Below are 15,362 nucleotides of genomic sequence, written 5' to 3'. Positions count from 1 at the left end.
GAATTGTGTTCTGGGTGATGGTTGAACTAAATGTACTCCCAAGTTCCTTCTAACTGAAGAAATCTGTGATTTGGCTGAGGTTATTCCCCACTTTCTGACTTCGCAATCCTGCCTTCCCACTGATGAAGGAGGCCATTTGTACAGTTGTTGTTCATTCCTGAGGAATTGTGACAATTTGGTGGTGGGTGAGGTGACTCCTCTGTAGGATGTTTTGGAAAAGCATTTTAGGATGAAAGACACTATTCGAAGAGAACACTATTCTTTTCAGAATCTTACAGAATTGGACAAATGGGTCAAAAATAGAAATAAGCTCTGGGCTGATTTCAATCCCCCAGAGGCACTGAAGTTGGGTCTCCCATTGGTAGACGGTCATCTCATTCTGCCATGTAAGCTTTTTTCTTTTTCTTTTTTTTTCAGCTGGTCTTCTGGACAAAATAATTTTGTCTTTGCAATAGAAATGTAATTGCTTCAAGAATGAAATACAGCCAAGAAAATGTTTTCCTTGGAACAACAGGCAATGAAAGAAAATTATAAGTCAGTTCACTATGGAAAGACTTCCTTAATAAAATGTTTTTGCTAGAGCTAAGACTTTTCCCAGTAGAACACTTGGTATGTCAATAGTAAAACTTGAGTTTTAAAACATTTTACTGAAAAATCAAACTTCTTTGTAGTAAAGCACCTGACTTCTGTTCTAATCAGATGTTTCAGTTGGATTTCTGAGTTCTAGCTAAATGAAGTTAGTTCAGTAATGCTATTGAAGTAAGTCACATCATACAGCTTTGAGTGGGATGCTTAACTCAAAAGCCTACAGTTTGGAGGACAGGGTTGGACAGTTTGCCCATGGCAACTCACCATGTGCACATCTCTGTGCTGTATCTGATGGTTCTAGAATTTCCTGGGCTCCTTGAGGGTCTAGATGGGCTAAGGATGACTCTAGGATGTTTATTTCATGAGAAATGACTCAATATAAGATCAGAATCCTTAGTCTTATTCCAGTTTTAGACATATACCTGGAGCCTGAACCATAGCTAGGACCATACTTTATTCCAGTTGAGGAAATCACAAAACGATTTTTCCCTTTTGTGTTTACTTTCCTATTGGGTTATCTAGTTAAAAAAAAACAAAGCAAAAATATACAATGTTGGAGAGGGGCATAGTTTTGGGAAATATATTACTTTTGTTTTTGAAAAAAGACTTCACCTAAAATAGCAAAACCCCGTTGTGCCAAAACAGAATTAAGATAAAACCTTAAAAAGACCCACCTAGTTTTGGATGGGGGCATAGAGTCTTCCAGATTTGGGAAGTGATTATAGATATAACTCCCATTATAGGAAAAAAACAATAGTTGTGAATTCTTTTTGTAAAGACAGAAATAAGCAAAAAACTACCAAGTAGCTATCTGCTATTTAGAATATGAATGAATTTTCAGGTATTTTTATATTAATTTTTAAAAGCCAATAAATTCCTCCAATTAGTCTCATCCCATATCTTTTACTTAGACAGACAGAGCAATGCTCAATTGACTGGGTGTCACTTCAGCTGCAAGAGTAGAAGACACTCACTGAACCTATCTACTGCTGCTGTGCCTGGAAGCTTTAACTTGGTCTTTTTCTTACTTGGGCTGGTTTCCTCTCCTCTCCCCTAAAGCAATCTGGTAACTCCTTGTTGCCAGACAGAGCAGACACCCAACTAGCTTTAGCCCTTTTGTTGCTGAGTAGTTTCAGTTGTGTCCAATTCTCAATGAACCCATTTGGGATTTTCTTGGCAAAGATAATGGAGTGGTTTACTGTTTCCTTCACCAGCTCATTTTTCAGGTGAGGAAACAGGCAAAAAAGTGACTTGTCCAGGGTCAACTGATTAGAGCCTGACATAAAATTTGAACTCATGTCTTCCTGACTCCAGGCACAGTGCTCTATCCATTGAACCACTTAGCTGCCCCAAACTTTAGTCCTATTGTAGCTCAGAACCCTAGAATTCAAGCAATCCACTAGCCTCAGTCTATCACAGTAGCAGGATTACAGGTATTTGCTACCATATCTATGTTCATCCCATTGAGATGGGAAGATAGAAAACCATTCTCAATGTTAAACTTAAATATAAAATAAATATAAAACTTATATTTATATATTAATATATAAAGCAATGTCAAACTTAATATAAAACATATTTATGTAATATAGAAAACATATTTATATATTTATATGATATTTAAAATAATGTCAAACTTAAATATAGGATTAAAAATATAACAAAGAAAAACATGAAGCAATCTACGTCAGTAGTTTCAGCCTTTAATTTGGGGTCCTTTTATTCAATGGCCTCACTTCTGCTCTCTCAGCAAAACAGTATTGTGTAATCCCAAGTTATACATATAGCACAAGCCGGATCACAGCCAGGTATAGAGAGAAATCTTTGCCTGTCTGGGACTCAAATGGACAGTGGCGATGATGATGTGGTTTTTCACAAACTCATCTACCAGCATTGTCAGAGGGTAACAAGGTGATTGTTGTTCAGTTGCTTTCAGAAGCAGCCATTTCATTATTCATGTTCAGAGAACAAAATAATACATTCTTTCAAGAATGGCAAGGGAGAAACAGTGTCCATACATCAGGATGTATGGAGACATGACTTGATGAGGAGTATAAAAAAGAATTTGAATGTCATACAGTTCATCAGAAATAATGATGGGAGCAAGAAAGACAGAATTCATGACACAACAAAAAAAATTATTTAGGATGAATGCAGGTGGGCTGTGAAAAATGTCTGATCTTTTGGCTAGTGAAACCCAATTGCCATTTATTCTAGCAAAAGATCTCCTGTAGTGCTTCAGGTGGGACCCCTTGGCATAAAAATAATTTATAAAACCCAACAGGTTAAGACCTGTCTGCCAATAAACCAACTTCCACACTGGGAGGGTCGGCACCTGCCTCAGTGATAAAGTTGTGTTGCTAGAGACAAGAAGTGTTGCCATGGTGAGGAAATTATTTGAGGCCAGTCAATTCTGAACCTGTGCCTCCACAGGGCTTGGATGTGGCAAGGCAGACTCCCAGCATCCCCCACTACCTCAGGGAAGATATAAAAAGGATGATTTTACTCTCTAAAAGCCAAATTCACAAATAATAGGCAAAATTCATTTCTTCTGTTGCACAAATAGTGATTTATCTCTCTTAACTAGTAATTTACAAGTCAGAATTCATACTTCCAATTTACTAATTTAACAAAAGAAATCAGCAGCTGAAAAAAAAAAGAAAAAAGAAAACAGGAAAAAGGGGAAAAATTGGAAAAAGCTCACCACAACATACTACTAAAAATCCAAGCAAAGATGGTCAGCTCAAATTGCAAAATCTCCATTGCTGTGAGGTGGGGGTGGGGGTGCGGGGATGACAAATGAATTGGAATAAAGGTCTCACTTACCCTTTCAAAGCCATATTAGTCTGTAGGGTCCATGGTTGCAAAACTTTGTTTTGTTCAGTAAGTAAAAAAAAAATAACTACCTGCCTCTTGGGTGGAAAATCTGCTCAAGCTAACAACCCCTTATTTGAGGTAACTTTTCCCATTCCAAAGAAGCAAACCTTCATCACTGGAATTCTTTTTGGCTATTTTTGATGATGTCCAGATTTTAGTTCTTTATCTTTTGACATTTTGCTAGCAGAGATATAAATTTCTTTTATTTGTGTGTATATCATCTCCTGCTCTGAATAATTTCAGGGGTTCACAAAAGGCTGAATTGATAATATGCTAGATATTTTCCTCAGAGACAAATAAAATAACTAGACAACCTAAAGACACTTTAATTTGGTTTGATATGCAACTTGGCTAATGGCATCTATTCATTATCAAATTATCATAACTTCAACAGGGGCATAAAACAATAACAATCGAAAAGCTTTTTTTAGGCCCCTTATCTCCTTTTCAATAATTTTGGGGGGCCTCAGCAATGCAAATGCCTAAGTAGAAGAGAAATGATTAGGTCTGAGCAATGAGACTATGTAAATATCTCCTTCGTAAGTCATCCAAAAATGATATCATGTGGTCCTTTAACCCAAATCATAAAAAGAAATGACCACCACAGAAATCAATTTCTCTTTTGGTAGCATGATTTAAAAATAGAAAGATCTTAAGTATAGTAACACAGCTTAGCTTTTCCTTACTGTTAATTCTCTGTTCAGTGAGTTTGCCTTCTTTATACTGATCTCAATGCTACTGGTGTCTTGCTTCAGTTCTACTGAGGAACCATCCACTCTGGCCACACCTTCAAATCTCTGAGATCTAGTTAATGAAGGGGAAAATGTTGCTGTTGTACACTCTCTTTCTTTCTCTTCTTCTACGCCATTAAAAGTTTCTCCATTCACGCTGACTTTTTCATCTACCTATAAATAGGAAAATAGACAAAAACCACAATACAACCCAATAACTAAAGAATATGGTGATGTAATACATTAGAATATTGATAAACCCATATAATTACAGAATCTAAGAGTTTGAAAGGACCTTAGCACTCATCTGTTCAATTCATACCTGAACAGGGAATGCTTCTGAAACATAACTGACAGTCACCTAACCTTTGCCAGAAGGCTTCCAAGGAAAAGCACTCTTTCTTAGGGCAGCAAATTCCATGTTACAATTGCTGTAATCATTAGAGGATTTCCCCCCAAACATATAACCTAAATTGACTCTTTTTGTAGGATCCAATCATTGGAGCTTCCAATCATTTCTAATTCTGACCTCTGGGACCAAATAGAATAAGACTATTCCCCTGTCCATTCTTAACTGAGCTCAAGATGGCATCACATTGAAGCCCTCTCCCACCCTAGCTGCCATCCTCTGGATATTCTTCAATTTATCCTAAAGTGTGGCACCCAGAAATGAACATATATTACAATTCTGGCTTGACTAGAGTAGGCTACAGTGGGTCTATAACCCACCTACTCTTAAATTCTATACCTCTTCTATTTATTCATATTGAGCTTGAAGCACTCTAAACTCCCTAGATCTTTTCAGAACAAATCTGCCTAGCCACAGGTTTCAATCTTAAGACTAATAAAATGGAGTCTGAATGTAAGACTTAATGTATATTTCTATTGAACTTCACCATTTTCTGTTTTGGTCCAATGATCTAGACCAGAGGTTCCCAAACTTCCTCAGTTCATGGTGCCTTTAGTCTCAGGAATCTATTTTTTCTTTTTTCCTTCCTTCCTTCCTTCCTTCCTTCCTTCCTTCCTTCCTTCCTTCCTTCCTTCCTTCCTTCCTTCCTTCCTTCCTTCCTTCCTTCCTTCCTTCCTTCCTTCCTTCCTTCCTTCCTTCCTTCCTTCCTTCCTTCCTTCCTTCCTTCCTTCCTTCCTTCCTTCCTCCCTCCCCTCCTTCTTTCCTTCCTTCCTCCCTCCCCTCCTTCCTTCCTTTCTTCCTTCCTTCCTCCCTCCCCTCCTTCCTTCCTTCCTTCCTTCCTTCCTTCCTTCCTTCCTTCCTTCCTTCCTTCCTTTTCTTTCCTTTCCTTTCCTTTCCTTTCCTTTCCTTTCCTTTCCTTTCCTTTCCTTTCCTTTCCTTTCCTTTCCTTTCCTTTCCTTTCCTTTCCTTTCCTTTCCTTTCCTTTCCTTTCCTTTCCTTTCCTTTCCCTTCTGTTTTAGAATTGATATCAGGTATCAGTTCCAAGGCAGAAGAGTGGTAAGGGTGAGGCAATTGAGGTTAAGTAACTTGCCTAGACCCACAGCTAGGAAATGTCTTTGGCCATATTTGAATCCCATCTCCAGGACTAGCAAGCGCTCTATCCATTGAGCCACCAACCTGCCCTGGTGCTTTAGTGATTTATGCACAGACCTTCTAGGTCAAAAAAATATTTAAAAGTTATATTTATTACATGGTCAAATTCTAGCATTTCTATTTGATAAATGGAAATAGGTCAAAATTTTAATATCCCTCCATACCCTAGATCCTCCATGAGTTGGTTTGGCTGTGCTGCTTAGGATTATCCTTGCATGTTATGTTCCTATCAAAGCTTTATATTGGGCAGCTAAGTTGCTCAGTAGATAGAGAGCCAGGCCTGGAGTTGGGAGGACCTGGGTTTCTGGTCTCAGACACAGCTTCTGGCCTAGCTGTGTGACCCTGGGCAAGTCACTTAACCCCATTTGCCTAGCCCATGCCCTTCTGTCTAGAGTTGTTACTATGACAGAAAATAGGGTTTAAAAAATAAAAGAAAACTCTTGGGACTATTGTAGGCATCTTAATCTTTTTGTGTGTGTCAGGTCTCTATCTGGTGAGGGCTATCAACCCATTCTCAGAATGATGTTTTGAAATTTATAAAATAAAATATATTCTACTTTAAACACAGTGGACCAAGACACAAAGGAAACTAATATATTAAAATTATTATTACCAAAAGCTTTAAAAATGAAACAAAACCAAGGTCCCAGGTCCCAGCTTAAGAAGTCCTTGATTAGAGAGCAGGAAATACTCTTTCACAAGGAACACTTTTAATGCTCAAGATAAAAAGAAGATTCCTAGGAGCAAAAAACTTGCCACCATTGCTCAGACTTCTCAAAGAGAGCAGCTCAGGTACCCAGTGCAAAGGAACACAACCAGCTCTCGAATGAGAGCAGGTTACTGTTCTTCCTCTATCTCAGCTTAGTCCAGTGCATTTCAACAATTCCTGGTTTCTGGGCTGAGATAATTCATTAAATGAAGGGAGTGAGAATTGATAAGAGCTTACCCTATACAATCAAAGGCTTTCAGCTGCTTCTCAAATCAAATTCTAGACTCCTATTACTGCTATTTCTACAAATCAATTTGCTTAGACGGATTTTGATTATGAAAGCCAATGCTGTTACAAAGAAAGGGGTCAATGATCCCATCAAATGGTATTTCTGTTCATTCTAATAGGCCAGTTTAAAAGAATCCCGGAGACAGAAGTGGAGGTATAAGGGGCCTAAGGAAAAGGATACCACAGAATTGTGGTGTAAGTCATCCATTCTAATACTCCTGTTTAAAATAAAACATTATACTATTTACATTAACAAGGGAAAAATAGACATTCAGCTTATCCACTCAGATGCAGAGTTAAACAAACTCATTTCCTTCTCTTGCTCTGTGTCAACTCAGTACGGTAACATTTTCATGAATAGCTTGTTTGTTAGTTTAAACAGGTAATCCAGCTATTGCTGGGAGAGATCTAAATCTTAACTCAGAGCTTGATGTAAACCAAGCCTCTTGGGCAGCTCGGGCTGCGTGCACCCACAGAAATTGTCTTTGAGGAGCTATTTTTCCATTTTATTTCCTATTTCTTGGGAGTGAAGTGGCAGAAATTCTCCACCTCATCAAATCATTTAGGTCAGTGAAGTTACCATTTGTCCTTTCAATAGAAGCTATAAAACCATGACTTTAAGGACAAAGAAAATTACCTGAAGACAAAAGGAAGCTGTTTCTGCAATGAAGTCAAGAGGATCTCTCTCTCTCTCTCTCTCTCTCTCACACACACACACACACACACACACACACCCCTCTGTCTTTCTGTATCTCTGTTTCTCTCTGTCTCTCTGTCTATTTCTCTGCCTCTGTCTGTGTATCTCTCTCTCTCTCTCTCTCTCTCTGTCTCTCTCTCTCTCTCTCTCACACACACACACACACACACACCCCTCTGTCTTTCTGTATCTCTGTTTCTCTCTGTCTCTCTGTCTATTTCTCTGCCTCTGTCTGTCTGTGTATCTCTCTCTCTCTCTCTCTCTCTCTCTCTCTCTCTCTCTCTCTCTCTCTGTCTCTTCCTCTGTCTGTATCTCTCTCTCTCTCTCTCCCTCTCTCTCTCTCTCTTAGCAAAGGTCAGGGAAGTTTAGGCTTATGTACTTTGAAATTAAATGAGGAAGATAAACTACTCTGTACTAACCAATTAATTTAACCAAACAATGTCTTTGCACTCATAGTTTAAATCTCCCAGCAGTGAATTCCAGCTCTGTCTTCTTCTGCGAAGCTATTATAACCCCATGTGGCTTAGAGTGATAATAGAAGCTGATTTTTCTTTGCCATGAAAAGAACTGAAGACAAAGGATGAATGCTCCCTTGTGATATGAGCCCAACCCTTTCTCTCCAAGAATAAAGAGCAGAGTTTGAGGACATGGGCAGGATGCTTCAGTTTTCACAAGTTGCTTGGTTCTGGATCTCATTGCCATTTCTCTCGGCAGGACCTCTAAAGTCCATAATCAATAGGGCTTATAGCTTATATTGCCATTCCATTTTTCAGAGGATGGGGACAGCCAGCACCAAAGCTATCTCTGACCATCTGCAGTAGCTCTGTCTCCTTTTCATTTGTTCCTATTAGTTTTTTTGAAGTCATACTGTCCTTGATATGTTGGTTATTTTATCTCATGGCACCTCCCTCTGAAAGGATGCATATTTACTCTTTACGGAGCATATTTACTCTCAAATTATATTTTTGGAGAGTTTTGCAATGCCTTTTCAAATCATAATTTATCATAGTATAATACTTTTAAAATTTCCATCTGTTTAATATATACTGTGTCTCACTAAAATGACTAGGAGATACCATCAGTAGGGTGCTGGAAATGGAGTTAGGAAGATTTGAGTTCAAATTCTGCCTCAGCCATTTACTAGCTTTTGACCCTCCACAAGACATTTAGCTTCCTTTGACCTCAGTTTCCTCTTATATAAAACTGGACATGATGACAGCATCTAAATCACAGGGTTGTTGTGAGAATTATATGAGATTACATGCACAAAGAACTTTGTAAGCCTTAACATGTTATATAAATTGAAACTATTATTATTATAATCCATATAAAGAGGCATAGCAGCTATTGTTATTCCCATTTTACAGATGAGGAAAGTGGAGGTCAGAAAAATGAAAGGATTGCTGCATACCTCTTAAGCAACAGAGTTGGGACTTGAATTTGATTCTTTCTGATTCCAAGTCCAGAACTCAATACATACTCCCTCTCCTGGGCAGATAACAAGAGCCACATAGGGGTAGTGAAAAATCAGGACTGAGAATCACTAGTACCGCTACCTATGACATTCTACTATCTCAGACAACATATGGAACAGAAAGGACTTGTTCTTGAATTGGACTGCATGAAGACTAAATCTTTGCCACTGTGGTTTAAAGGAGTAAGAGCTCCTTCCTAAGTATAATTAAATCTAAATCTCTGAAGGAACACACATGGAACTTCTGTATTTTAGCTCTGCTTGAAAAGGGAATAATTGCATTTTCTTGACTTAGGACTGCCTGTTCTACTCTGTCTCTTGGGGTCCACAGCTTCATTCCCTTCTCAAGAAAACCGCTCCTACCTTAAAGGTTTTCAAAACGTGCTGTGTGTTTTTCGGCTGGGAGTAAGGCTTCGGGGTCAGCATAGGCACTGCTTTTGGAACAACAGTTTTGCTTGGAGACGCACTGCCTGCTGAAACATTGGGGTCTGGTTCACTGGGGCAAGCAATGGTCGTTTCAACAGTGGCAGTGAATTTGGGCGGAGGCAGTGACTGCTGCCGCAAGTATTTCATGGGATTTGGGTCATTCAGGGAAGATGAGTTTGGCTCTGTTGAATGGCTTCTTTCCAGAATTTTTGGCATCTCCAAGCGCTCCAGGACGGCCTCACTAATGGTAAACCTTTCGATGTACTGCTGGAGGATCCCCTCTGCCTCCTCACGGGAACGAGCATTCTTGTATGCTTCATGTAGCTCTCTCTCTCTCCGTTCCCTAAATAGAAGTGGGAGGAAAGCAATAATAGAGATGTCATTGAAATGCTTGGCAAAGATGGTCATGAATAGAAGCTGAGAAAGGTGCTGAAGGAATAATACAAGGACTGTACAAGAATATCTAAATGCTGTTCTCTGGTCTATTCTATTTTTAGCTAATTTCACTATATTTACAAAGTAAGGATTATAGTGTATAGGACAAAAGATTTTTCTGACCTTCCTTTTCAAATTGGTTTTATTTTTATTTATTTTTAAACCCTTCCCTTCCCTCTTAGAATCAATACTGAGTATTGGTTCTAAGGCAGAAGAGCAGTAAGGGCTAGGCAATGGGGGTTAAGTGACCTGCCCAGGGTCACACATCCAGGAAGTGTCTGAGTCCAGATTTGAACCTAGGACCTCCCATCTCTGGGTCTGACTCTCAATCCACTGAGTCACCCAGCTGCCCCCTTCAACTTGGTTTTAGATACTTATATTATATTAATTTCCAATGGATGCTTCCAATAGAATATTAGGTGACCACATAGTTAATACTACAATGAAATACTTAAAGAAATATACTGAACATAAATTTGTATTGCACATATTGTATAAATCCAAATATATTGCATGTAAACATATTTTTAAAAAAGAACCCACTTTTCCTGCACAATCTCTCTGTAGGTCTTGATGCTTTTCCTTCGTTCACTTGTCCCATCTCCTCCAGCCAATAATCTTTCCATTTTTTTCCTCTCAGCTTCTTTCTTGATTAGGTCCTGAGATGCACTTCTTCTACGGCTTTTCCAACGAGCCAGGTCCTTAGCAGGAAAAAAAAACAATAAAATGATGTTCACCTTTGGGGATTCACATTATCAAATATGTGCCCATGCCCCATCATCCCTGAAAAGAGCTTTTCACTTTAGTCACCATCCTTGCTTTTGTTAAGATGTATTTTGGCCAGTTGAGTCAATGCACATTGATTGAGGGCCTCCTATATATATCAAGAACTGTGAAAGCACTGGAGTCACAAAAAAGGACAAAACACAGCCCCTGCCCTCAAGGAGCTCACATTCTAATGGAGAGACAACAAGCAAATGCCAAAGTATATCTGAGATGTATACAGAGTAAAAGGAAGCCTTCCCTCTGGCATTATCTTCCATTTGGGTAGTGGGGCAAGGTGGAACTGGGAACTGGGAAAGGAGAAAAGCCTGCTGTAGAATGTAAGATTGGTGCTAAATCTTGGAGGAAACCACGGAATGGAGATGAAGCCTTCTGGTTTCCTTTTATTTTTTTCTCTAGGCTGTTCATAAGCAATTAATTTTGTCTTGTTAGAATGGAATCCCCCTTGGGGTGGTCAGGAAAGATATTTATGTACAGCCAGTCTTTATTGCTCCAGAAACAGCTCTGAAATCAGTTGCATGATGGCTCTGTTCAACATGGATGACTTCTCAGGATTATTATGCTTCCAAAATTTTTTCTAATTTTTTAAACACACCTTGTTTTAATTCTATAGCATAAACTCTGTAATAGTTACAATTTCACCATCAACAGAACATCACCAATTAATTCCAGGTTAACACAGCTTGATGCATTAAAATGAAGACCTCCAACTGCCCAAGTTACTTGTCATAGTCTCCCTTTAGTATAAAATAAAGTCAAAGTTCTCTTACAAAACCAAACTTTCATAAAGCAAGGAATATTTCCTTCCCTGGTAATAAGTGAGGACATGAGCTTTAAGAGGGAGAATGTATTTATGGAAGAAATGTGTTCACATAAATTTTGATTCACTTTCAGAGTTCCAAATTGACATGCAGTTCTAGTTTTCTAATTATCAGGTAGGAGAACAGATGATGCTGATTCCACCTAGTGTTCTGAGTTTTCTATGTGCTTCATAATGAACTACAGTGCTCAAGAGCCATGCCATGTCTTAACTTCCAATTAACTCAAAGCTTTGATGATTGCCACTTCCCATACACCCTGAACACTAATGCTAGATCATGTAAACATGCATGAAGTTTCTGATTTTGGCAGCACGAGGTGAACTCCCAGTGTGTGAATTACTTTTTCCAAGAAGATTGCATCCATCCGTGACTCAGAGGACAAGTCCTTGAAGTTTTTAAAGCTTGCATTGTTAAATGACTTCCCCAGGATCATATGGTTAGGTGAGGTTTGAGCAATCATTTCTGCTGTGACCTATTGCTGCCTCTGATGCTAGATTAATCTTCTTTTTTAAACATCATCTATATCATGTCACATTTCTCTTCAAATACCTTCAGAAGCTTCCCCTTTCCTAGCTTTATAATTTCACTCCATTTGCATTTTACATAGCATTTTATTTTTAAAAAATTCTTACCTTCCATCTTAGCACAGATACTGAGTATCAGTAGTTAGAAGTAGGCAATTGGGCTTAAGTTACTTGCCCAGGGACATATAGCTAAGACGTGTCTGAGACCACATTTGAACCCAGGACTTCCTGTCTCTAGACCTGACTCTCCATCCACAAGCCACCTAGATGCCCCCATTTTACAGGTTGACAAAAAGCTTTCTTCACAACAATCTTGTCGTGTAGATAGTGCCAATATTAAAATGTAAACTCCTTAAGGATAGGGACTCGTTTTTTTTTAAAGGGGGAGTTGCCCTTCGTTGTTTTCCCAGAACTTAACAATGCCTGGCAAATAGAAAAAATGTATTCAGGAATAAATGGTTGGGAGTTGATGAAATATCATGTAATCAGTGTTCAGTGGTTCAGTGTTTTGGTTTAGTGGTTTGGTGTTGCCCATTTTACAGATGAGTACACCTGAGGCTTGACCCCAATTCACCTATCAATCACAGCTATCAGTCTTTCAAAACCCACTTTCCCCAACCAATCTCATCTTTCACTAGTCCCTAAACTATGTTGTCCCGTTGGGTCGGGTGACAGCAGGATTTCAGAGCAGCCTCTAGCTGTCCTTACATCTTGCCATTTGTCATCCTCTTCTTTCAGCTGGCTGTTGATAAACTGCAGCTGCTCCTGCCGAGCCTTGCTGTGAGGCTGCACAGTAGCTTCCTCTTCACACCGCATATCAAGCATGCTCATGCTCCTGAAAGCAAAACATTAAAAAAATGCAATGATCAGCAACAAGCAGTCGAGGGAGCTTTCTCCAGTTTCTGTAGGATTCCACCAGAGGGCAATACTTTGAAGGCAAAAGCAAATTCACCTTTCTTCAGAAGCAGGAGAGACTTCTAAGCAATAACAGCCTGGATATCAGTAGCAATGGTCAGCTCTGGTACCCTAGGGCAGTGGTGTCAAACTCACAAAGAAATGGGGTGCCACTAAACTGAAAAGAAGGATCTCCGTGGGCTGTAGACTGGCTTAGAAAACTATGTGTTTATGTGTTTCTTTTTGAAATAACAGACTAAACATCAGATGGGAATTATACTTTACTGAAAATTTTCTATTCAGGTACCTTCAGAGGTTTTCTGTTTTCTAATTTTACTCTGAATTCTCATTTTGCTTACCTTAATGCTGACGTGTTTTATTCACACAACTCTGTGATGTAGGTAGTATGAATATTAAGTTGTGTGTAAACTACTGTCCTTTTTGTGAACAGGGACTGTCTTTTGCCTCTTTTTGTACCTCCAGAGTTGAGCACAGTGCCTGGCACATGCTGTTCTTTAGTGTACCCTTGCATGACCCCATCTGGGGTTTTCTTAGCATAGATACTGGAGTAGTCTATCATTTCCTTATCCAGTTCATTTTACAGGTGAGGAAACTGAGGCAATTAAGGTTTAGTGACTTGTCTAGGGTCACACAGCTAGTAAGAGTTTGAGGCCACTTTTGAACTCAGATCATCTTGACTCCTGACGCAGCACTCATATTGTGGCACCTAGATGTCCCATTGGCACATAGTAGGCACTTAATAAATGTTTACTAAGTGGTTCTGGCTGCACATGGGAGAGCTGTGGGCCAGTCCGACACCTCTGCCCTAGAGAACTTTAACTAAGCGCATCAATACTATCAGCTTCTACTATTCCTTTTGGCTGAAGACAAATCCTCATTGTCTTTAAAGATGAGCCTGATTCATCTTTACTAAGTCTTCAAGTGCAAAAGCCAAAGAAAATTTTGATAAAAAAATCAAGGAAATACTGCTGTTTGAAGCTTTATACTTTCTTCATCTTACAAGGTATTAAAAATGAAAAGAAGAGAGCAAAGATGTGAAGCACTGGCAGGAGTTGAGGATACACCCCTGGAAAAAGCTGTACAAAATCTGTCCTGATGTTTGCATGCAATGAAAATCATTACATTATGTTTCTTGGTGTAAAGACCTGGCTTCAATCCTTTTGGAATCAATACCAGTTTTTCTGAGCTATTTGAAAGGACTTTTTTAAATGGAGGAAAAGAACAAAAACTGTAAAATAATATACACTTTCTATTTTTGAATTCCCTCAAGGTTTTTATTTTATTTTATTTTTTTGCTAAAGATGTCTCTGAACTTACTCTTTGAAGAAAATAAGGATGCAGAAACTATTAAAAAAATCCTGACAAGCTGTGGCCATTCTCCAGATTTTGCACAAGATGTTCAAACTTTGTGCAAGACTACAGATGTTTATACTGTCCTTGGTTGCACTGGAAGAAGTAATAAGATGAAAATAGCAGTCAAAGCTGAAGGAAGACATTTCAACTTTTTAAGGGTAGTCGAGGTTCATTACCAGGAAAACTGAAGATATGTTAGGCAAACCACAAGCATGAAGCTTAATTTAACTACCTGAAACAGCCCAGCATCCACAAGAGTTAGCTTTAGGTGCCAGTTAAAAAAATAGCCATGCACTTTTGTCTGAGGTAATTTCAGAGCAGAGGGCAGACTTCATTGGTGATATGCCCAAAATAGCTATTTATAATCAGACAATCAGAAGCAGAGACATCAGATGAAGGCAGAAAGTTCATGAGCAGGTACTACACCAAGCACTAGAGATTTCTTCCTTGCAGCAAATGGATGGATGCTCAACTTTATTTCCCCTGACTCAAACTCCATATCTGGGGTAATGTCCTGCTTATTATAGTGTCTCAGGCCTTAGCAAAGTGCCTGGGACATAGAGTAGGTGCTGAATAAATGTTTATTGATTGATTCTTCCCCAATTGTCAGGCAAAGTTGTACCTGACAACAAAGAACAACAAATAGATCTGGTAGAGGGCCTGACAGTGTGAAAAGAAAAATGACTCATTTTGCTGATAGACCAAACATGGTAGACATTTCTATTTTACTTTCTCAGTATCATTGATTGGAATTAACAGTAAGCACAAAGATGAACATATTTTTTTTAAAGCATATTTAAAAAGAGGAGTTGGAATTTCAATGGAGAGACTGATCTCTAATCTATTTTGAATTATTAGTAGATATTTTCTAAGACAGCTATAAGACTTGGAAAGTAAGGGGAGAAGGCTAGAAATTTTCAATTAGTGACCTTGTGTTAGTTAAGTCTGGCAGTTAGTTATTCAAGATCTGTAAGGCAGGATACCATTCCCTTTCCTTCATTCCATCCCATCCCCACCAGTTCTTACCTCTCAACAGAGTTTTTACTGGTACCTCCAATCCAATGAGTTCAACTTTGGGGTCATTCTAAGGTATCTTGAAATCTTTATGAAGATCCCAGAAGAGGTTTGCTTCTCTGCAATATGACTCTCCTAATTCTCCAAAGTAATAGCTGACTTGGGT

At 38.8% G+C, this 15,362-nt stretch overlaps 1 protein-coding gene across 10 annotated transcripts in view; it reads right to left on the bottom strand.

Moving 5' to 3' along the window:
* LIMCH1 (LIM and calponin homology domains 1) overlaps nucleotides 1-15,362 on the bottom strand; it is a 408,610-nt gene that overhangs the window by 55,930 nt on the left and 337,318 nt on the right. For 9 of the 10 annotated variants that reach the window (XM_056802571.1, XM_007496513.3, XM_001373316.5 and 6 more), the window contains 4 exons: nucleotides 12,623-12,749; nucleotides 10,330-10,487; nucleotides 9,289-9,694; nucleotides 4,152-4,370 (listed from right to left, as the gene is read on the bottom strand). In XM_056802571.1, the coding sequence (XP_056658549.1) occupies nucleotides 4,152-4,370; nucleotides 9,289-9,694; nucleotides 10,330-10,487; nucleotides 12,623-12,749 (910 nt within the window). The remainder of the gene's footprint in view (nucleotides 1-4,151; nucleotides 4,371-9,288; nucleotides 9,695-10,329; nucleotides 10,488-12,622; nucleotides 12,750-15,362) is intronic. The other variant, XM_007496514.3, reaches the window with a different exon arrangement.

Source organism: Monodelphis domestica, chromosome 6 (assembly GCF_027887165.1).
Source record: "Monodelphis domestica isolate mMonDom1 chromosome 6, mMonDom1.pri, whole genome shotgun sequence".
In the NCBI taxonomy this organism is placed as follows: domain Eukaryota; kingdom Metazoa; phylum Chordata; class Mammalia; order Didelphimorphia; family Didelphidae; genus Monodelphis; species Monodelphis domestica.
The sequence above is the reverse complement of the archived record's forward strand: the minus strand, read 5'-3'. Positions and strand labels throughout refer to the sequence as shown.